Genomic DNA, 24848 nt, shown 5'->3' with positions numbered 1-24848 from the left:
AAATTAATGTTCTTTTAACTCTTTTTCAGCAAGTTGAAGGATGAGACTAAGGAGCTTTCAAAATGTTTAAGAATTGTAAATTTTCTGGTTTGGAGGGCTTGAATGCAAATGGATCCAAAGGGACTTTATGTAAATGAGAACTTGGGTGAAGTAAGTCTAATATTCTGGAAGAAACAATAGCATCATTTTTGGTAGACCAAACACTGGAAAAGAGCATAAGGAAATTCTTGGAGAAGGAATAATCTTGTATGACCAACATACTTTGTCTGTATTTTTATTCTAATTTCTTTTTCTTTTATACTCTGAATTGTTCTAAAAGGACTTATACTATAATTCCAAACAGTAAAAAACTAACACACTAATCCCATTAACTTGAAAATTATGTCTAAATTAAAAATATTTAAATAGAAATTATTACCATGTTTTCATGAAATACATTTAAAGAAAAAGCGTCTACAAGTACATTTTGAGGTCTCTGTAAATAAGTAAATTTTTAACTAAAAATTACAATTTTGATAGTTATAAAAATTACTATATTCAAATATGACAAACATCCAAAACAAATCAAATTTAACCCATCAAATTTCATTATACAATTAATCATGTAACTTACAAATTTTAAAACATTTAAAACTTAAAAATAATGTAAATAGTTTTCTTTGTCTAAAAGACAAACTAAACAAACATTTATAGCATCTTAAAGGCACAGGAAGCTTTATCTATCTCTATAAACAATACAAACATAATAAAAACACGTCATTAAGACTATTGATTAACATAAACTATCAAAGAAAACTCAAATATTTCATGCAAACTAAAAAGTGTCACAGGAGAAAGAAAGAACAAACAAATTAATAAAAAGATAGAAAATCAACTTACTTTATTAAAGAAGTTAATAAAACATAAATGAAGAGTTCATCACAATAATCACAATAACAATTTCTAGTTTTCAAATAAAAAAACGAAATATGAAAATAAAAGAGAAAAAAAAATGTTTGTAGAAATATGATATAATTTAAGATAATGAATTTATTTTATAATTTAAACTTTTATAATTAAAATACTTTAGTCTCACTATTTTTAACACGATGAATTTTAAAATATCATTTTCTAAATTCTTATTATCATCTTATAGTTTTACATAATTATATTGTTCTTTTTAATTTCTATTTTTATAAAAAAATAAATGACAATAATTTCAGAATATGATCATATCTCAAACACTTAATATTTTAAAATCAGAATTTATTATTAGAAAATAGAAAACGCCGTAAATTATTTTTCAATATAAATTATTACAGCTTTTAGTAATACATTTTTTCAGATTAAACATGTTAAAAAATATTATTGTGTCAATTAAAAATTTACTATAACTACAACTACTTTGATTATGATATTATATTCTTTACAATTAACTTCTTTAAAATTCTGAATTTATTTTAAAATTAATAGTTTAAATGTTCAGAATATTATTCTTTTAATATGTTTGTTATTTATTATGGATCTTTTCATATTTGGCAAACTGTGGTACATGGACTTGGGATATTCCAACCCAATTAGTAGATAAATGATTAAAGAAGTATGAATAGAAAACTTAGTTATAGCACTTCAGTCATTATCCATTTATGAATATATAGTACAACCTATAAATTGTTGTTGTATTTTTATGGCTTTATTATGGTACAGAACAAATTTATTGCAAAGGGACTGCTACTATATAAAGCACATGCATTGTTTATGCTTATTCATTTTAATTTTATGATATATCAGCTGGGTATATAAATGAAAGTTTTGTAACAATCAACATGCATGCAAGGATCCATTATATATGTTGAACATATGTGGATTAAACAAAATAAACAAATAATCTATTTTTCAATATAGATGGATTTGACAATCTAAAGATTATTGTGTAAACAAATCAATTCCTTTATTCAATTCTATATCCATAATATATTTGTAAATGGAATAGAAAATATTTGACATCATATAGCACCAGAATAAAGTCTTTCAATAAAAAAAATCAGTTTCCAAGAAATGACCAGTGAATAAATAATATTGTATTAATCATCGCATAATATTTATGTGATAAAATAATTGTAACGTCCTCCTCTGTATATAATATTTATAGCTTAAAGTCTATATAATAAGAATATCCGAAAATCTGATAAATGATAACCATGTAATTTCAAATAAATAGGTTTCTAAATACTAATATATATATAATTTTAAACTTCCAACTATTAAAAAAGACATCAAAACCAATCTTATCATTATTAATAATTATACTAAAAATTTAAATAGTGTTAACTAAATAGGGTAAAATTTGCTCTACAAAATGTCAATGAAGAAGAGAAAAATCTTTATTTTTTAACTTTTTGATAAAGTCTAATCCTAAAAATATTCGTGTCCTGTATTTTTATCTAACTGGCTTCTTATTTAAAAATACAAAAAATATTATAATATTTAATTTTAACTTCTCTTTTTAAGTTTCTTGTTATTGATTTTCACTTCATGTTTTATGTCTAGTATGTAATTTTTAATATTATACTATGTCAATTGGACACTTTTATTTACTTTTTAAAACTAAAGAAAATAATAAGTTTGCCAGATAAACCAAGACATTATCAACTTATTTATTTATAAGTTACATTACACTCACTTACGTGATTGATTGAGCGATATACTCTCTCTATGGAATATTAAACTTATTTCTTCATAATTTAAACACCAATTTCCCCACTTGAATTTTACCATTTCAGTATTCTCATATTGCTTAAATAATACACATTTTGTTGGACATATCACCAAATTAATTAACGTATCTGCATGATTTTTCAAAATTCTATAATTAACTTCACTAATTTCACTTAAGTCATACATAGCTTTACTAATTTTACCTAAGCGACTATCATATTAATATTTGAGCGAAATATCCTTAAAGAATAAGAGAATTGCATCAGTTGAGAAATAATGAAAAATGAATAGTCCAATTACTGGCTCTTCTTGTCTCTGTCTCCCCTCGTCAAATATTCTTATATTGCTTTTCATGATTATTATATTTAGTTTCTGGATACTGCAAATTGGAATTGTCTTTGGGCGAAGATGGCAATTAAGGATCCTCTGGATCCACCCGAATCAATTCCAGACTCTAATTTTGGACCAGTCATATTACATACGAAGACTAATAGCAATATAATCTCTTTTAAAATAGCTAATACGATTATTATATATATATATATATAACTGAAATTCAAAATTAGTGATTAAATTAAAATTACGCGGATGGATTCACATATTCTGCATAAAACGCGGAAAGTTTGAAAGGTTTCTCTACAGCAAAAGCTTGTTTGGGTCGTAATGAAACGCGTGCTTGCATCTGTATGGTTTGGAAAATGAATGATTGAAAGAAGAATTATGTTGCTCTATTATTTGAATATTGTTAACATTATTTGTTAGAGTAAATAATAGTAAAAAAAGAAGCTGAGATAGCGATTATAAATTTAGAGTAATAGTTTCAGCCCTTCGGTTCTTCTCAATCAATTAAATTATAAGTGGACAAATGCATTTACAATAAATGAGATTGGATTGTGTATAATTTCAGGATATTTGAAAAAGTTCAACAACATTTGTTAATGCAAATTAGTGAAAAGATAATAATTTTGTTTAAGTCATCTACACAAACTTTTTTGTAAGTTAAATTTTTTAAGACGTTCTTAGCCATTGAATTACGAATATGAATGATTCTCAGGAAAGTTTATTTTCCATATTTTACTTTTGTTTTTGTGTAGTGAAAGTATCTCTCGTGAGAACGTTGGAAAACATCTTTTAAACCGATCATGATATACAAAAGTAGTTTTTTTCATCAAAATTTATTTAAAATAAAATATATTTTCTTGAATATAATGACCCAAAAAAAAAGAATGATTTTCTCTTTAAAAAAAGTTTTTAAAATTAAGTAACAATCTTAAAATTATTCTATTTATAAAAAGTTTAATAAGTGGGTTCTAAATCATTCAATGATAAAAGATAACATTAATTTATGTATAAAAACATTTACTTCGTTATATAATTGAAGTTTATATAAGTCGCGGGCTTGAGTTCTGTTAACAAAACCTTACTAATAACGTTGAGAATAAAAATAAGGTTTATAGAGAGAGAGAGATAAAGAAAAGTTATATATACTTTTAGAAGCAAAATTGATATTAAATCATATTGTATTTATTTTTCTTTACAAAATTTAGGAAAAAATCTCCGGTTTAGATCATAGAATCCAAATTGGTCACTCCAATCCTATACTTTAGGAGGCTAGGTATACAAATATTAAAAAAAATTGATATTTATATTTTAAGTAAAGATATGGTTGTAATGATCATTAAAACGGTACGCAAGACCAATTTTTGCGTTTTCCATGTTTAATAATACTGTCGTGGAAGTTCTTAAAAAATAATAACTCTGTCATAGAAAAAGATTAACCATTTCCACAAGTAAAATTGCAACCAGTTGACTTTTTTTCCTTCTATTAACTTCCAAAATGAAGGCCTTGTTAACTTCTCTTAATTGTTAAACAGAATAATAATCATGGACAAAAAAAAAAGCAATATTATTATGCTCTGGGTGGGCCCCCACAAAAAAATTAAATCACAATGATTACGGAAACTATTATCTTAATACTCTCATCTCACATTTTTTTGCCATCCAAAATTAGTTCACTGCACGTTCATTATTTATCTAAGTCCTGGGAAGTTATTAAAAGAAAAGAAATGCATGATTGAAAGTGATTGTTATAATACCATGGTTGAAGCTGCAGATTGAAAAGATAGTGAATGTTTTAAAAAGGAAAATGTTATTTGGACAACAAAAGTTTGACACAATTTTGACAACGGCGACGTGGCAGCTGTGCATTGGCTCAGTGAACCGGGGTGAGGGGTATTTTGGGTTTTTTCTGGTTTGTTTTCAATTCACTGAGCCAATGCACAGCTGCCACGTCGCCGTTGTCAAAATTGTGTCAAACTTTTGTTGTCCAAATAACATTTTCCTTTTAAAAATTCACTCATGATAACGAATTTTAGTTATTTATTGAACTATTTAATGGGCTATCAACAATTTGCAATTATTCCAGGTTTATTAATCTTTTCGCCTTCATCAGGCATTAAATAAATTACATTATTGAAACAATTTGTGCTAAATACACTATAAAAATAAAAGAATGAAAAATAAATGCCATTTTATTTTATTTTTTGGCATTAGTCCCGTATGCACATTTTTCGTTTGGCGCGCAATCTCTGTCCCATAGTTTTTAGGTCGTTTAAATAAACTTCTCTATGAAAATTTATATGAAACAAATAGATTCTCTTATAAATTAAAACTAAAATTTTCAAAATATAATTTTAATATTTTACAATACTTTCCATATTTTTGTTTTTAACTTTTATATATAAAAATTTATTTATTTTTTCTTATTTTTTTATGCAAAAGTTTATTAAAACGTCTCCTCACTCGCATCTACCAGCAGAAAGAATAACCGTAGATTGAGTGAGTCTTGCGAAGATCCGTTATAATTCCATATCATTAGAAATTAGAAATTGTCACAATTAAACGTCATTAACGAGTTGATCTCACCTCACTGAAATGCCCAATTGTCACAATTCTGATTGAAATCATTTCAAGTGATATGCATTTTTCTTTCTAAATTTTGTCACTGGATTAACTACTTCTCTATCAAAACGATTACATCTACCATTTTATTCTCAGTCATTCAAACATACAAGTTGCAACCCCAAATTTGATCATTACAAAGTTTGCAAGGTATAGCTCTGTTACTCTTTTACAGTAATGCTCTAATAATCAGGGATGGCAGAAAACCGGTATCCTTGAGCACCCCTCCATGCATAATATGCAATTCGAGTCTCATAAAATCCTGTATACAGAAATCAAGAAAAATTATGTTTCCAGCAAAAGATCCACGTAGCAGATATGTTAATATCTGCATTGTCCTGGTAGATACAAACTAAATTAAAATTTATAGTTGAAGAAGCATCTATGGAAAAAAGAAGTGAGACATTTCATGCTCTAGAACAAATGAAACGGGCTAAAAATTACGGAAGAAACATCATTCCGTATATATGATGGAAATAATCCTTAATTCATAATTGTAAACATAATCATAGAGATGAAGATCACCTCTACCCATTCCATGCCCCTCTTATTCTACTCTCATCATTGAATTAAACATCAAAGTATTTTTTTAAGCAAGTAAAGGTGTTAGCTAAAGAAATTGTGTTACATTATTAATGGCACGTTAATGTCAAGGTAGCATATTTTATGTGATGGCATAGGCAAAGAGGACAGCTGATATGGACCATACTGGTATGCTTCGTATTATATGCAATGATATTATCATCAGGTTAGTATTGGTATGCCACGCTTCTTTGAAACATTTTTAACTGATTCATTGTAAAGGTTTATGATTTGTGAATTATCTATCTGCTTACAAAGAAGTGCATCCAGCACCCCCCATTTCACCAAATTCAATTGAACATTGACAAAATTGGCATGCTTTATGTGTTTCTCTGGGTAAAGATCAAATGCAGTTTGAGCTAAAAAAATCTCTACGGCTCGTAATGCATAACTAAGAACCAATTCGTCCAAAAGGATACTAGCTCAAAAATCTCAAAGAGTTGTCACAACCAATAATTTTCTTGTTCTTACATTCATTAAACAAGATACTTAACATACATAATGCATATCACATTCAAGGAATCCAACATACCTGGGAGAAAGCTAAGGAAGCCAAGGGCTAAAAGGCCATATGCTTGAGAACGCTCTCCCCCCATATGACCAGTGAAGATAAAGTATGAAAGAAACAAAAGTCCTGTACCAAGGAATAGCAAGAAGAGTGCAAGGGCAATGGATTTCCAGGGAACTTTATCCAAGGCCTTCGGTGTATAATCAAATCGTGGGTCAAATGGTCTATTAATAGCAACATCATCGTCGTCTGTGGCAAGAGGGGAGTAACGAACACGTCTAGTAGCCATATCTTGCCAGAGCTATCTGCTCCTAAAATTTTTAACCCGAAAAAAAAAGAACCATATTAGACTGGGATCTGATGGGAAAACCAGAAACTTTAACACAAGAAGGGATGAAAAGACTTGCAATTAATTGGCAGATTCTTGAAGACTGAAGTTCTTGCAGTCAAGGAAGGTTGTACTGCATAAGAAAAAAAATATTCATCACTTCACCCTACAAAATTCATAAACAACAGAAATACAGAGATACAAAACAATTTCAAGTTTTCAACAACACAAACTCAGATATTCAATTATGTGACCACAAGAGAATTAAGCGTCAGTTTAGAGAATCTGCACATGTTGCTATCAGGATATCAAGATCGCGAGTCAACTCGTAAACTCGGAGGAATTTAAGTTCCCACACCCTCAAACCTAGTTAACTCGGAAGTAGGTGTGAGGTCGAGCAAATTCGAACGAGTTTAGAGTCGATTCAGCGAAGAACGCACCAAGGTTACAATTCCGTTTTTCTCTCTTGCAAGCGTTGTCCTATCGCAAGAAAACAGATCCGGGTCGGTGTCTTTCTCAGGTCGTCGTTTTGCTTTTCTACGTTCTCCTGGACAGCCAGCGATCTTATTACTCTGCCGTGTTTCCTTTCTCTTCTCTCGTCGTTTCACAGACACCACCACTACAAATTAGTGGGTTGGGTCATCTTTGGGCTTTAGTATTTTTTTTGGCGAGTGTTTCATCCTAGACTTCCAAAATCTCGTATACACCTCTAAAAATTATATTTTTAAATTTTTAATATCTCATTTTACACTTCTAACTTTTTTAAAAGTTTCATCTTAATTTTAATAAATATTTTTTTATTTTATTTTCTTTTTTATTAAAAACATTCTTCACCATTTTAATAATAATTTAATTTAATTTAAAATTTAAATATTATTTAATATAATTTAATATTTTAATAATTATTAAAATATAATTTATATTATAATAATAGTTATATTAAAAACTTAAAAATAAAATAATAAAAGTAAAAATAATAAAAATAAATAGTAATAATAAATTTGATTTAATATATTAAAATATTAAATTAAATTAAATTAAGTAATTATTAAATTTTAAATAAAAATCAAAATTTAAAAAACTTGTTTATCAGATATTAAAATCCATAAAATATGCTAATACTTTTGCTTTTTTATTTAAAATTTAACAAATATTGAATTTAAATAAAAATTATAATACTATTTATTATTTTAATAATTATTAACATATGATTTATATATTTTTATAATAATTTTATTAAAAGAATTAAAATAATAATAACTAAAATAACAATAATAATAATAATAATAAAAATAAAAATAATATTTCGTATTTAAATATATTAAATTTTATTAAAATATTAAATTAAATTCAATAATTATTGAAGTTTAAAAAAACAAAATTTTGAAAAGATATGTTAATCGAATATAGATATCCGATAAGTAATGTTCGGGATATCCAATGAATAATTGTTTTTAAAAATTTATTTTTTATTTACATTTTAATAATTATTTAATTTAATTTAATATTTTAATATAATTTAAATATATTTAAATATTTTATTTAATATTATTTTATTTGATTTTAAATAAATAATTGTTTTTAAAATTTTATCTTTTATTTAAATTTTAATAATTATTTAATTTATTTTAGTATTTTAATATAATTTAATATATTTAAATATATTAAATATTTTATTTAATATAATTTTATTTTTATTGTTATTATTTTTATTTTAATTATTTATTTTTATACTTTTAATATAACTAATATTATAATATAAATCATATTTTAATAATTATTAAAATATAAAATTATGTTAAATAATATTTAAATTTTAAATTTAATTATTATTAAGGTGGTGTAAAGTGTTTTTAATAAGAAAAAGAAGAAAAAAAAAAGTCTTTTTTAAAGTTAAAAATGAAATTTTTGAAAAAGTTGGAGATGCAAGATAAGGATGAAATGTTATAAAGTTAAAAATGAAACTTTTAGAATTCCATAATGAAATGTTGGAAGTGTTGGATGAAACACTTTTTTTCGGCCTGTGATCTATTTTGAATTGTTGAGCCTCCCTCACTTCAAGTCCAATGACTTTTTGTTTACGTAAAAAATAATATAAATATAATCAACAAAAGAATAGTTGACAAAAATATATTACTATTATAAAAATATAAAAACTATTTAAAAATAACATATAATACGATCGATAAAAACAATAGTATATAAAAATTATTTATAGCATAATATTTATAAATAGTTTAATATAATGTTGAATTATTATATTCTTTAATAATATTTTGATATAATTCTTCATGCCAAATAAAATGTTAAGAGTTTATAATTTGATTTTACAGGTCTAGTTTATAACACTCTCACTAATTTACCTTAGTTTTCGAGTTTCTGGTATTCAATTTTATGATCAAAATAGGCATGAACTATTCCCCAAGTCGAAGAAATCTATTACTCAGTGGTATTTATTTACTTTTAGCATGATAAACATCAAATATATTCACAGTTTTGATCATAGGACCATGATCATGCATAGTTAATGATAACGGTAATTTTTACCATTTGTGATGTATTTTTATATCAAATCAATTCTCTTGAAGTTTGAAACCTGTTTAATCCTCTATTTTATCTAATTTTGTGAATAAGTTTAGTTTAGGTTACACTTAAGGGTTTTCATCACTAATTCCCTCAAATTTGTGCAGGCAAATTGTGTGCATTGGAAGAGTATCAAAACCATCAAAAGCTAGAACCCAGGGAAAAGCTGCAAAAGCAATTGTTTAGAAGACACACAAAGGAAATTCTCACGCCTGCACGCCCCAAAAAAGGGGGTTGAGCCCCATTTGGTTCGCAACCCTCGCGCCTGGGCGCCCCAGGAAGGGGGCTGAACACTAGTCTTCACGCAACTCTTTGCACAACTCTCGCGCCTAGGCACCCCAGAAAAGGGGGTTGAGCGACACTTGCTGATGTGGCACCCTATACCTATTTAAAGCTACCATTCAACGAAGATGGGAGCTTCTTAGCGGCTGAAGCACGAAAACACCATTTTGGACCTTTGGGAGCTAGTTTTGGGCAGTGGGAGCTTTCTATTCATCTTTCTTGGGTCTCCATCTCTTCCATTTTCTTCCATTGTAAGCTCAAGCTCTCCATGACAATGGAGAACTAAGTTCATTTTGTTGGGGAATGATGTAACTATGAAACTTTCTTGTAAATGCATTTGTCTTGAATGAATACAAGCTTCTTTCACTGATTGTTAGTGTTTATTTCGTTTACTTAAAGCTTGTTGTGACTTGATCAACCATAACATGATTATTTGGTTTGCTTAATGTTGGAAAATATTATGTGAACCTTGAACTGGACTAAACACCTAAAGGAAATTGTATCTAGGGATAGAGTTTGGACCTTTAGTTGTCTTAAACCTCATTTCTTAATGCAAATAAACTTGTTAGGTTTCCAAGGGATTGGAGTTTAATGAAAAAGCCTAGGCTTTCTTTACCAAGGGATTGAGTTTGAGTAACTTAGTAGGTTGACATGAACATTTAAATGAAGAAGAAGTATGTGCATTTGCATGAGAGTGTAGTAGGTAAAATCATTTTCCAACATTTTCATTCCATATCATCTTTAATCGTTCCATTTCCAAGTGTTTTAATCCAAAAAGTTCAATTTACAACTTGTGAACTATGTTTATTTTTTTATTGCACCGAAATCACATTAAATGGAGTCATTCTTTAGTCTAAATTAGTTAAGTAATTATACTATTGTTTAGTGTCACACGAGTCTCTTGGGATACGATATCCGATCTTACCGATTTATTACTCGAAACAATTTGGTACAATTAAAAAGTCTTAAACGTTATACTAAAACAAATAACATGTTTCTCTTATCTTGCTTTTTCTTACTATATACTATATTGTTTCGTGGAGACAAGACTTGTTACAGGTGGAATGTCATGCCACTGAAAAGTTTAATGAAAAACAGGAAAGTGTAGTTGGGACAAACCATGTACAATGTGAGTTGGGACAAAGTATTTTGCCTCAGTTGGAAGGGTCTGAACTCTGGGCTCAAGTTCTCTGTGGAGACAACAACACTATCGTCTCGTTTCGTTATAAAATTGAAAATGATAAATATATTGAATACTCAGTAAATCAACTTTTTTAATAGGTTGAGAGCAATTTTGATTGGACATAGTACAATACTCATAGAAAATGAATATGTATGCTAGATCCATTTTCCAAACCATAGACTTCAATCAAGAATATTGATCCAAACTTGTTTATAAAAGTAAGAATATATACTTATCTTTTATGATTCAATATGAGAACAAATTAGAGTTGATCTAGCTGTACTTGCGTGACAGTGTGTGAATCTATAGTTCTTTGAAGTGACTGAAAACAAATACGTTGCTCTCAAATTTGTAACAAGTTCATCGCTAAGAAGAATCTCAACTTTCATGAATATGTCTGTGCATGTGAGTATTAAGAAAGCCAGTCCAGGAATTACGGGAATACATAATGTTGGAAAGGAAAGGGAAACCTCTGAGTTTAGTTATTCTTGCAAGCTTATTCACTTTGTGAATTAATTAAGCAAAGCACATATGCTGAAAATTGTGGCTTCTGGGTTAAGGATTAATCCTTTCCATGATATAAGGAGAGAGAGACGAATGGTTGGATGCAGTGAAGGATCGATGAGGGAGTGATGAACGAGGAACAGGCAGTGAGAAAGAAATTAGAGGTGACAAGGCAAGTAGCCTTGCACATTGAAAAAATGAAAAGGCCATACATATTGGCGAAGAGATATGACTGGGAAGGTTTCAGGAAATTTTTCAACAAACACAAGGATCTGTTGGATAAGCAAATCGATTTGCACCACAGCACAGCTCTTCACTACGCAGCACACTGTGGGAACCCAGAAATGTACAGGGAAATGATCGAGTGGGTGGGTGAGGGTGACATAAAACGTGTGCTGAGGTTGCAGGATGACATGGGGAACACGCCACTCCATGAAGTGGCCTTCACAGGGGAAGTGGAGATGACAAAGAGCATTCTGGAGCACGAGGAGGAAGCTGGGTCGGAGCAGTATCTGCAATTGATAGAGATGAGGAACAATTTGGGAGAAACCCCAGTTTACAGAGCAGCTGCTCTTGGAAAGACAGATTTGCTCAGCTTCTTCCTTCAAGACCGTCAACTTGATCCCAACATTCATTTTCACCGAACCGATAAGATGTCCATTCTTCACACTGCTGTCATTGATCAGTTCTTTGGTCCATCTCTCTCTCTCTCTCTCTCTCTCTCTCTCTCTCTCTCTCTCTCTCTCGTCATTTCAATCATGTCCACCCATAAAATGAAGTTGGTAACATGTTCATGGCTTTTTCAATGCAGGCACAGCTTTATGGCTTCTGAAACGCTATGACTACCTCGCTGATCAAAAAGAAGACAATGATCTCACAACTCTCCAATTGCTCGCAAAGATGCCCACCATGTTTAAAAGTCAAACCCAAATGGGTCCTTTCAAAAATTTAACATACCTTTGTATGTCTTCTCCATCCATATACAATTTACCTTTTCAATTACAGACATGCATATGCATCCAAAATATATTGTTATATTCTATGTTGCTTCTTCTTTTTTTTTTTGCATATATTCATTATTATTGATTAAAAAATTAAGTGTGTTGGAATTGAGATAATGAATAAAGTCCTAGTTGAAGTTATATAGCAAGTTGTGCTAATAGTTGCAATATGGTGGTGACACAGTGCTTCCTACATTTCAAGATTACAAATACTACTCTCAAAGTAATGGATACACTACAAAAAGGGAAGATTTGGAAAGTGGGAGATACAACATAAATGCAGCATCTTCAACTCAAACGCAGCATGAGGAGAGCATGAGAGAAGGACAAAAACTGGAAAATCACAAGAAAGGGAAAACTGAATCACCTAGAACTCAAAGGAATCTCTCAGGTATCCAATTGTTATGTTAAAACATAAATAACATCTTTGGATAAATATGTATATAAGATTAGTTTTGTAAGAAATTTTTTAGCACACTATAATTAACTCATTTAATGTTGTTTCTATAATGTATATTTTTTGCAGCTTGGTCAACTGCAGTTTTTTCCCTGCTATGGTATTCCATGTGGAAGCTTCTAGCCAAAGGTGCATTACACATTTTTCCCAAAAAAAAAACTATTTAGAACATGTTTGGAAAAACTGTTTTATAAAAAAAAATTAAAACATTTTTTAAAACTTAAAATTAATTTATAAAAGTTAACTTACATAATTTATTTAAATTTTATATTTTTTAGTTTATGATTATTTTTGTATTGGTAAAATTGTTTATGGATAAATTTATAGATAATATGCTTGGAGTTAATTTTTTCTTTCGGGGGGTTTTACTTGTTTGCTTTGTTGATGTTTAGAATGGAAAGAGATTGATAAACTTTGGAGGAAAAAGGAAATGCATAATTTAGCAAAGGAACTGGTGTTCTTGCTAGCAAAAAAAGACTATTCATGGCGAAATACTACTGTAGCATGGGATAGAACAGTTTCGACAGGAAGATCACAACATGAAGAAAAGCCGAAAGAGAAAAAAAGTGAACAAGAGGAAGAAAAGAAACAAGAGGGTGCAAGAAAACCCACTACATATACTCCCTTGCTTATGGCAGCTTGCAATGGAATTACAGAGATTGTTGAATTAATAATTCATTTTCATCCTCATTCAATTGAGCATGTCAGTGAAGACGAGCAAAACATATTATACATGGCTGTCAAACACCGCCAGAAGGAAATCTATCGAATCTTAAAGAAACTGAAAATGGTGAGAAGTCTTGCTGGAAAAATAGACAAGGACAATAACACTGTCCTTCATTACACTGCACAATTTCAAGGGGGTTCCCAACCTGGTTATGCTATGCAGCTGCAAGAGGAGTTGCATTGGTTCGATGTAAGTATCCTTTTCAATTTCTCATAATCAGAAATTATTGTATCTCTAATTATTTACTGTGTGCACTCATCATAATAATGCAGCGCATAGAAAAGAGACTCCCTTATCATTATACCGTTCACAAAAACTTAAAGAACCAAACAGCAAAGGAACTTTTTGTGAAAAAGCATGCATCACTCCTTAAGGATGCTCGTGAATGGATAAAAGAAACTGCTCAATCATGTTCTGCAGTAGCTGTTCTTGTTGCCACTGTTGTCTTTGCAGCAGCATACACTGTCCCTGGAGGCACAGATGACGATGGCATCCCTAGATTCCTTCATCACCCCATATTCTTGGTCTTCACAATCATGGATATTGTGGCTCTTGTAGGTTCTCTGGCTTCTGTGATTATGTTCCTCTCAATCCTCACATCACCCTGCGAGATGTGGGATTTTCGAAAGTCTCTCCCTCGAAAATTGATGGCAGGTTTTGCCTTGTTGTTCTTCTCCATGGCCACAACAATGCTGGCATTCAGCGCCACAATTTTGATCAACATCAAGTTAGAGGGGAACACGTGGACTTCAACTTTGACATATTGTGCAGCATTCTTCCCTGTATGCATATTTGCATTGGTGCAGTTTCCTCTATTCATGGCCATCAAAGGATGTACTCGTAGCGTCATTAGGAACCTTAAGAAGATCATTCCTCGCTTTCTGCTTAAGTTGGTCAAAAGGAGAAAGAAACTGTGGGACATTTGACTACTGTGCCCTCTCCCCAACCCTTTTTCATTTTCTTCACATTTTTTTTTCTTCAACCGTAAATTATTTTTCTTGTGTACATTTATTATGTTACGTTACTTTTTCAAGGTTGTAATCATACACTGTATATTTGTATGGATTGTTTAAAATAACCACCATTGGACACAGATGTGCATGAATTAAAGCACATTTTATATTTTCTCTAAACTCAAATATGAATAAAAATTCTAATACTTGATGAATTTAAATATACATAAATATCAACTAATTCAACTTTATTTAAAATTATTTGAATTGCATTCTTCTGTTAATTAAACATGAACATCATTTTCAAGAAATATTATTGAAGATAATCCAGAAAATAGATTTTTATTTTTAGGAAATCAAGAATTAAAAGAATCAACTGTCATTCTTAAAAAGACTACATAATTATCGCTATATTTGAGTCTAAAATTAAAAAAATAAAAATTATCGTGATATACAAGAATTAGCCATCGATGATAGGGCTTTTAGGTATTCAAACCAAACATTTTTAATTAGTCATCTGGTTTTGTTAAACGAACAAGTACCATTCCGGATCTTTTCATGCAACTCTCTTCGTCTAGTCATGCGGTTTTTTATTTCCAGAAAAATTGTTCATGCACCCCATGTACATATAAAGAGAAAAAAGAAATGGTTTTATAAAAGATATGGTGTGACAAAAAGAAAGAAAATATGTATGATGAGTGCCTTTCGAAAGAAAATGAATGCGTATCACTGTCATTTTTTATATATAGAAGTAACATTACCTTGAAACAATTATTAATATCATCAAGTCAATGTTCAATAGGTTACATTATGAAATTTATTAGCCAAATATTTTCAGTTGTTAATTAAAATAAAAAATATAAATAGTTGATAAACCTTGTTATTAATATGGTTGAGGAAGTCAAGGCTAAAAAATCATCAAAGGCAATTCTAGCAAAATAAAATTAAACATAAAGCAGGTCACCAATCCCTCCATCTTGATCAACAAAGTGTAAAATATCACATCTGCATATATATTTACAAGACAAATAATGACGCGATGGTTTACAGTGAGTGTGACTTAGAAGCTGTACAAAATATGTACTTAATGGCAATGTCCAGTGAGCGAAAGGAATGATGTTGAAGCATTGAATCATCCATCAACCTTGGAATAGAGATCAGCAAGTGCACGGTAGAGAATGGCAGCAGCAGGTGGCCTAGGCAACGAGCCAAGTATGTCTGTTGCAGCTATAGACTGGCTGCCATAGAAACGGGAATTTTCTTGCGTGCGAGTAGTCACCATACTCCCTTCAAGTGAACATCCAACAAATGCACCTGCATGTAGTAATATTGTCGTCAAACACTATACTATAAAACTAAAACAAAATAGACTCCAGTCAAGTCACCTAAGCAAAACCTCCAAATGAAACAGAGAACCATCAAGTTCATTCGATTCTAGGTATAAAGGTTACATAAATATTAACTACATAACATCAACCTAAGAAGTTTACGAGCGAATCTGGTTTTTGGAGATTCACTGGCAGCATGCATGCTTGTAATCGCTAAAATACAAGTTTCAGTGGGTAGTGTTAAGTGAGAAACAATCGGGTCCCAATGAGCCTTCCAAGGGTTTCATACTGAAGTCAACTTTAGCCATCATGTGGTGACAAAAACCTAAAGAATATGTGAAGAGGTAAGAAAGAAAAATAGAAGGGAGGAATCCTTGTTGATTCGCTCTCCTGTTTTCTGTTGCAAAGTAACCAATTAATTAAGAAGTTGGGCACGTCAATGCCAAATGGGCTACCCTTAAGAAAACCTTCTGCCTAATTGCTCACTTAAGAGAGGAACATTAGCAGCACACATATCTACCGACGAATTTTATCAACAAACCAATACACAGAAAATTACGACAATGATAGCATCTTCAGTAACTAAAGTTTTCACAAACAGCATTGCTATAGTTTACAGCTATTCCAATTCAAATATAAATATTCATATGAAGTTGATGAAAACAAGAACCGTATTTCTATAGGAAAAGACTGCAGATTATATTGAAAGTCAAACTTACCAGACTAAGAAAATTTTACATAGAATAACGAAAGACAAGATCCAGTTGCATACAGTTAAAGGAACCAAGGCTTTCAGTACAACACTACATGATCAGAAATAGCATACCTTTACTGCAGCTGTAGGTATAGCAAGCAGCATAACCACCATCACCAGCTCGAACATCAGCTTCAACTGATCTACCAACAATGCCTACTGCAGCACTCAAACCAGCTCCAAGTGAAACATGCATATTGCCACTAAATGTCTTGACAGCATCATCTGTTCTCAAGACAATAATGAAGTCTGTCAATTCTCCTCCGGCCTGTGCAGTAAACAAAACAAGACAACACTTCAGAATGTATAGAAATAAATAAATATCAGTAAAACCTTGAAATGTCCTACATTTGTATCGAGTAGGAAGTCAGAACCAGTGCTTGGTACAGTTGAGGAGTCAATGGAATAATATCTTTGCGGAAATTTAGCTATTGTGAAATATATATTTCAATAAACTTATTGGATATTACTATGTAATTCTAGAGCCTAAACAAAGTAAATGTTATGGTGTTACAGTTGACTGGAAACAGTATGCACAGCATATAGTAACAGATTTTCGCAATTGATCCACAGTCATTCAAAAGCAAAGCTATTGGTAATTGCAGTGTTTGGCCAATATTGTTACAGAATGGTTACTTCACCTGAGCTCCCCACCCTACACCAAAGGTGGACACAGCAGATGGAGCAGACCATGAACCATCTTCCCTTCGTGCAATCACAAGTCCTGTTCCAATGTTATACGTAACCACCACTCCCACTCTAACCACAGTGATAATTGCAAGGCCTTTTGCTTTTCTTAGAATGACATCTGGAATTGACTTCTCGGGCTTTAGAAAACCAATCTGCAAAAGTGAAATTCTGGATAAAGTAAGTTTTAGCACAAAATAATGCAGTAGGTCTCCACATTCACAATACTGGATTCTCTCGTTCAGATCAGCATTAGAAAGTTCTTTATTCATGTAAATCCCATGATTAGTAGCACCAGTCATAAATGTTTGCTGCTTCAACAATTGAAATCGATACCTGATTATATGCCTTGATAGTGTTAGTTGCCTTGTAAATTTCACATTCCATGGACTGCCACCAAGGAAAATTAACCCAAGATCTCAAAGTGCTCAGATCTGTCAGGTCATGGGTTGGCAACTGAGCAGCATTGCTTACATGATCCATTAAATAAGGCTGTACAGACTCGAGTCGGACACAGCATACATCACATACTCTTTGGGGGTCAGAAACTCGGAATTTTGATGGCAACAAGCTCCTCCCTTTAGAGCACTCACCACAAAATATTCCTCCACAAAACCGGCAGTGATGTCGAGAGCACATGATGGGATGAAACCTCACACCACAAAGCATACAAGAAGAAGCAGCACTATCAGCTAACCACTTTGGGGGCTCGGCTTCTAATAGTTCCTTCACATTACCAAAATTGGCCTCTGTGAGAGTTTGTGCCATCTCTCTCCAAGCTTGTTCAAGTAGTACACGGCTGGATATCCATGAAAAATTACACATATTAATATCTCCTGATGCCAAAGAAGTCACTTTTCCCCGAGCCACAAGTAACATTTCTGCTAGCACATCCCACATAGTCAATTCCCTTTCATCTCCTACATATTGATTCCACCCCAAGTCCTCATCAGGAAAATAGCCACCGTTTGAGTGAAAACCTTTGGCCCACTCTTTATGATCATCTTCTAACATAGGTGGAACTGAAACTGGTATCCACACTCCAGTATCTTCCTGCAGTGGAGTATCGTAATAGAAGTACCTTCCCTGCTTCTGAAGATTAGCTGAAGACTCCATATCTTCGTTATGGTTTTCCAATTGTTTTTCGGGGAATTCAGGATACAATCTAGAAGAATTTATAGAGTACCGTGCAGTACTATCAGAGGAAAAAGAATCAGAATACTCTGTAGTATCGCAACTCCTCCTCCTACCACCGACCTCATCATCCTGTCAATAATATTAAGCACCATAAACAAAATCAAACATGGAGCCCCAAACTATATCCAGACCCAAAGGAAAAATCAATATAATTTTAACTATAAAGTAACATATTAATTTAATGTTTGCAGATGATCCATGAATAATTCCCTTATTCCTCTCTCTCTTCTGGTCTCACTTTCAAATGAAACATGAACACATCAACCCCCCTCCAAAAAAAAAAGATATTAAAGGTCAGATTCCATACATACAGAGACAACAAAAAATACAAAATAGCGCAGGAATTTCCAATTCCCTAAACAAAAACATATGCGTATAATCTAGTAAGAAAAGGAGAAAGTTTACCTGAGGAGAATCGGAATTGGATATCTGGTCCCTAACGGAGAAACTAGAAAGCCTTTGTGATAAATTTTCCACAGCTTGCGCTTGCACCTGATTCTGATGATCCAAGATTTTGCCCTCCATTGGCAAACCTAGAACAAAAACCAAAATAGGGCATGTATGTGCGTATAATATCTGCAATTATTATCAGAAAAAGAAAATTTTGCACCACTGAATTGGAAAAGAACGAAAATCTGAGAGGAAAGACGAAAAGGGTTGATGATAGAATTGGAATTAGAGCTTCAATGGCGTGTGATCAAAACAGAGCTCCCCCTAGGTTTTTACGTCTCCCTTGCGTGCAGCCCTGAATATTATATTTTCGAGTTTCCTATCCTCGTTGTATTTTTTTTATTTGCCACTGTTATTTTATCCACGTATTTTATTTTTATTTCGTTTTAGTTTTCCTTTTAGTTTAAAAACTTATTATCTTTTTCATTTTTTAAAATTTAAAATTTGAAGTGAAACTGGTTTCATTTCTTCAATTAAAAAACCATTTTATTTATATTTTCAATTTTTAAAATTAAAACTATTTTTAAATTTAAGAAATCAAAACTAAATTTCAAAGACAAAAGTATAATAAAGGCACTGTAAAGAAAAGCATAATTTTTTCCATGTCACCTACATTTTTTAGTTTTATTGGTCTCCATTTTAACAATAAAGTGTTAAAATAAAACCCTTTTAAAGAAATAATAATAATTTATTTTTGAAATTTCTTTTTACTAACCATTTTACAGTGATAATAAATGAAAACAGAAAGTTATTCAAATGAATACATGAATAATAATTTTTAAACAGTACATCTTAAATTCTTTAATCAACTGTTTATATTAAAAATAAAGTAATAAAATATGAAAATTAAATTCTGACAGAAAAACAAAAATCTAAACAGAAGACCGGAAAGAAACCAACAGGGTGCAAGGTTGTAACGGAGACCAAGAAGTTTGTTAAGAAACAACTCCTTTTTCTGCAAAGGAAACAGCCTGAAACTCCTGGAATTTAGGCATTCTCCACCCAGTTTCCCAACAAGTTACCTGTCCAAACACATGGTCTCAAATGGATACAACAATTAAATTCGTATTATAAATAAGTTTAATAAAAGGAAAATGTTTGGAGATGACAAATTAAACTCGTTAGATGGGGTTATTATCTCTCTTAGGTTTGTAATTTAATTTAATTAGGTAGCCTCTAGTTAAAGTTCGTCCTTACTATATTTATATTAAGAATGTGCTTAGAAGAGAAACTTCTCTTCTCTTGAATCTGAAATTGAAAAATTATATTTTTACATATATGCATATATATTACCGCGAAAACATTGAGGCATCCTAAAATATTCATAAAATGTTAAAGCACTCACCCACTGCTTTGAAAACAAATAATATGGACAAAAACCAGACAAAAATAAATAGATTATTTTAGAAAATGTTTTTATTATCATTTACAAGGAGATTTTCTTCTTGTGTGTCCATATTTATTTTTTTAATTTTATCTTTTAGATAAAAGTTTATTTTATAATTAAAATAACTATTTTATTATTTTTATTTTTTAAGTGACTAATTCTTTAAATTTAACCATTTTTTAAAATTTAACAATTTTTTAATTATAACATTACCTAATGTAAAACTTTTTCTTTTTCTTCTTTTAAAAGTAAACTGAAATTTTCTTGCTCTTACATTCAAAATATTTTTCTTTGCTCTAGTTTATTAAAAAAAAAATTTCAACCTCATCTCCTTGTCTTGGATATGTCCTAAACTAGTTAAAGATAAACACTTTATTTTCTTTCATCGAGTCACTCCACTCGTAAAGCCTTTGTCTTCTTTTGTATGTGACTAGGATGGCAACGGGTCGGATCGGGCACGGATAATGTCTATCGACGACACGACCCGTAAAAAAAAATCTGATCCACAACTGTCCGCTACTTGCACGGGTACCCGCATAACAAATACCTGTGGGTATTTTAAAACCTGCGGGTACCCGCGGATACCTGCAAAAAATTTAAAAAATATATTTTATATATTTTTTAAATAAATTTATAATATATATATATAATATAAAATAAAGTAAATATAAATTAAAATTTAATTTAAATTAAATTTAACCTAATAAAATATAAATTAAATTTATTTTTAATTAAATTTAATTTAAAATAATAAAATTTAATATTTTATTATTATTTTTTGCGGGTAGTAAGTACCCGCGAGGTTGATAGTTTAATACTCGTGAAGCGGATAGTTTAATACTCGCACACGACCCATTTAGAAGCGGGTATTAAAATACCCGCTACCCATTACCCGCGGGTATCTATTACCCACGGATATCAACTACCCGCAACGGATTTTACCCGCTGATACCCGCAAGCACGAATATTTTTGCCAACCCTATATGTGACTTTTAAAACTATCTAAAGTCTTTCTTGTTGAATGTAAACCCAACATAACAACTGGGTTACTAATTCAAATTTTTTTATGTTATAGAACCATTACAAGATCTCGAAATCTTTAAGCCTTTTGAAAGGGATATAATTTATCTAACACGACAAGATGAGAGAAGCTAACATTTATCATATAGTACATGTATACTTTCTTCTATTTTTGGTTGCTTTCACACCAAAATTTATGATATGGTATAATTTTTGTAATGCATGATATATATTTTGACCCATGAGCTAGATTAATTTGTCTTGTTGAGTGTACTATTTTGCTTTATTTCGTTAGATATTTTATATATGAGAATTAGAATGAAGAGTTATAAGATGTGAGATTGGTCAATTTGGTACAAATTGGGAAAATGCTAGTGAAATAGGTAAAGAAAAGGAAAGGGTGAATTTAAAACACTATTTTTAGTGTCTCTATTGTCATGCTATGAGCGATGTTTTCATAACACTGAGCATCATTCAAAAATTCCAAGTCAAAGAGCATTTATCGTGTAGAGCTTTAAGCAATATTTTTCACCATGGGTGCTACACAATTTCCTATTATGTGCCATATTCACAAAATGATGATTCTCGTTTTATTAAAGATAGAATAAAGCTAAAATTTTAACAAGAGCCCTAAACACATAGTTCTTTACTTTGACTGGTCAAAATTTAAATTAGAGGTTTGTTTTTCTAGTAAGGTTTCCATTAATTATATTGTTGACAGCTTTACCTTTGTTTTTCTTTGGGTGTATACGGATTAATTATCCTAGTGGTCAAATCTTTATTGATTTTAGCATTAGAATATACTGTAATATTCAAGTTTGACCGAACGAGTCACTCAAATGAATAAATGATGATAAAACAAAAACTTGAACTTCTTTTAAGAGATATGTTAAACAGTAAACAAATAACATTAACCTGGTAACCAAAATAGAATGTATTAATAAAAAAGGTAACTTATAATTACTAAACATGTGTATTTTTTCTATGATTAAAAATAAAATTATAATTATAAAAACAAATACAAATATTTTAACAGTTTAATTATATATAATTTTATTTATTTTGTAGATGAATTTTATTTATTTAATTTATAAAAATAATTAAATTTAAAAAATCAGTTAAAAATTGTAACTTGAAAAGATAAAAAAAAAGTGAATACCAATCTTCTTTATAAAAGTATATACTACGTATTTTAAATCCCAACGCTTGAGTTTAGTTTTTATATTTTGCCATTTATACAAATAACTATTTCATGAACTATTTCGTGATGATAATCTCAAAAAACAGATACAATGTCGCTACATGGAAAGCATTGTGGTTTTATTATATATTGGATTAAAACAAAAACAAGGTTTCTTGTGTTCAACGAAATTTACCGGTCACGTCAATGAAAAAAACGACATCTACCAAGAGGTAGAAAAATTCGTTTTGAAAAATTAAAAAAAAATTCAAATATGCGTCAAATATAAAATAGCTTTTCAAACTCAGTTCTAATTTTTGCTTTGTATGGGAGCTTTACCAAATTCAAAACTTTGAGATTTTCATTCCTCCATGGCGTTCTCCCTCAACCAGCAGTTCACTTTGGTGTCAACCTTTCTTCTTCTTCTTCTCCTAAACGCTTCTATCTGCGAATCCTCTCACGGGTTCTCCAGATATGGTGCTAGAATTTCCGGGGATGGTTCCAGTCGGCACCTGTTGGAGTCCAGGAACACTCAGCAACCCAACAACTGTGGAGAATTGGTGGCGCAGTCTCAGTGCTCGAGGAACTCAAAATGCAGCTGGTGCACCAGTGAGGACCTTGATGATATGTGTTTCAGCAAATCTGAGGCGTGGAGGTTGCCACAACAGGTTTACTCTTGCACCTTGATCCGGTGAGATCCATTCTCTTTTGTTTTTTTTTCTCTGGGATCTCTGCTACCCTAAAGTGCAATACGTGAGCTGCAATTCGTACGAAGTCGTGAGTTGGTGGAGGATGGTGATGTTGTAATTGTAACTTTTGTGGATTTGTTCATTCGGTCTATGATTTGTCAGATTCGAACCATGTTTAGGATAGAGGAACAGAAGGAGAGGACTTTGTTTGATCTTTTGCTGAGTAATTTTGTTTTCTAACTTGATTTTTTTTTTATGGCGAGCTACTGACATTCCAGAAGCTTCATTGCGATGAGATTAATGTTCATCAATTTTTCCTTTAATGTGCTAGTAATAACGAAATCCCATTGATATTAAGGTGAAGATGTGATACAAAAGATAAAGCACTTAGCTCTGTATATTGTAATGATATCCTTCTGATAATAATTAGAATAAGGACATGAGAGATTAAAATGGAAACTATTCCTAAGAGATAAATTAGGATACCCTAAAACAACATGGAAGCTTCAAACAACAACAAAGAAAAATCAAGATTAAAAGATGTGGAAGTGTAATAGGGGGTGGAGGTTCTTAACAAGTGGGCTTTTAAGTCTAACAAATTTCTATAGATAAATAACTCACTGTCGTAAGAAATGAAATTTAAATCTAATTTAATCTTACAAAACCAATTTAGTAAGATTTGCATCCATTCAATAAAGATAGAAAAGACTCATTGTGCCTAGGATTAGGGACCAAGCTGGACTGCATTTGAGACGGAGAGTGACAAATGATAATGGCCGGAATGGAGCGGACAATATTGAGTTGTATCTAGAAATAAAGGCCAACAGCACCTAACTACTTCTAGAGGCTGTTGAAGCCGAACACCTTCAAACCGCCCTCCCCATTGCTGTACTATCTTTTAAAAAGATTCATACAATAGTTAAAATATCAACAATCCAGCTATAATCACAAGAAACAGCCTGAAAATGTCAAATCAAAAAGAGAGAGCGAAGATGGCAAAACACAGTCCAAGAGAGTCAATTAGACATCAATAAGACTAACAATGATGGTTGGACGTGATCAAAGATTGTATGGTAAGTCTAACAATGGCAAAGAAGGAAAACTCTAGGGAGGACAATTAAACATAGGCCTAGCAGATTCCCTAAAAAATACCTATATGATGGAGAAGAGGAATTACTCTCACTAAATGAATCTAAATCCAGGTTTGGATATTTATCAACAAAAATTTTGTGGCAACAGCTGCAGGTACAGATTTTACTAATCAGTCATCTTACACTCGCCCATATTTAATATGTTATTTTTAAAATAAAACTAATATTACACGTGCATCCCTAAATAATTTTATGATCACAATTTGCAAATCTTGTTTTAACAATTTACTGTTTCACAA

General features: G+C 31.0%; 4 protein-coding genes across 5 annotated transcripts; 2 read left to right on the top strand and 2 right to left on the bottom strand.

The window, feature by feature from the left end:
• Positions 1–5714: 5714 nt before the first annotated feature.
• Positions 5715–7716, bottom strand: LOC124825909 (transmembrane protein (DUF872)). Of its 2 annotated transcripts, none has more exons than XM_047298646.2 (4): positions 7517–7716; positions 7156–7209; positions 6773–7059; positions 5715–5920 (listed from the first exon to the last, which is right to left on the bottom strand). In XM_047298646.2, the coding sequence occupies exons 3-4, from the start codon at positions 7035–7037 to the stop codon at positions 5841–5843; spliced, it is 345 nt and encodes a 114-aa protein (XP_047154602.1). In that variant the 5' UTR covers positions 7038–7059; positions 7156–7209; positions 7517–7716; the 3' UTR covers positions 5715–5840. The 2 variants fall into 2 exon arrangements, with proteins under 2 accessions (XP_047154602.1, XP_047154603.1); XM_047298647.2 differs by lacking the exon at positions 7517–7716 and adding an exon at positions 7368–7498.
• Positions 7717–11749: 4033 nt separating this feature from the next.
• Positions 11750–14874, top strand: LOC124825870 (uncharacterized). Its single transcript, XM_047298598.2, has 6 exons — positions 11750–12321; positions 12440–12589; positions 12814–13020; positions 13156–13215; positions 13479–14002; positions 14086–14874. Exons 1-6 carry the CDS (start codon positions 11757–11759, stop codon positions 14737–14739), a joined length of 2160 nt encoding a protein of 719 aa, XP_047154554.1. The 5' UTR covers positions 11750–11756; the 3' UTR covers positions 14740–14874.
• Positions 14875–15681: 807 nt separating this feature from the next.
• LOC124825910 (RING/FYVE/PHD-type zinc finger family protein) lies at positions 15682–19511 on the bottom strand. Its single transcript, XM_047298648.2, has 5 exons — positions 19138–19511; positions 17872–18801; positions 17490–17690; positions 16921–17116; positions 15682–16080 (listed from the first exon to the last, which is right to left on the bottom strand). Exons 1-5 carry the CDS (start codon positions 19255–19257, stop codon positions 15899–15901), a joined length of 1629 nt encoding a protein of 542 aa, XP_047154604.1. The 5' UTR covers positions 19258–19511; the 3' UTR covers positions 15682–15898.
• Positions 19512–23054: 3543 nt separating this feature from the next.
• Positions 23055–23714, top strand: LOC124825871 (uncharacterized). Its single transcript, XM_047298599.2, has one exon. The coding sequence runs from the start codon at positions 23141–23143 to the stop codon at positions 23462–23464; it is 324 nt and encodes a 107-aa protein (XP_047154555.1). The 5' UTR covers positions 23055–23140; the 3' UTR covers positions 23465–23714.
• The last annotated feature ends 1134 nt before the right edge of the window (positions 23715–24848 follow it).

The sequence above is a fragment of the Vigna umbellata genome, chromosome 5 (assembly GCF_029865625.1).
Source record: "Vigna umbellata cultivar VRB3 chromosome 5, Vumbellata_1.0, whole genome shotgun sequence".
In the NCBI taxonomy this organism is placed as follows: Eukaryota; Viridiplantae; Streptophyta; class Magnoliopsida; order Fabales; family Fabaceae; genus Vigna; species Vigna umbellata.
This window is presented reverse-complemented; position numbering and strand designations above follow the sequence as displayed.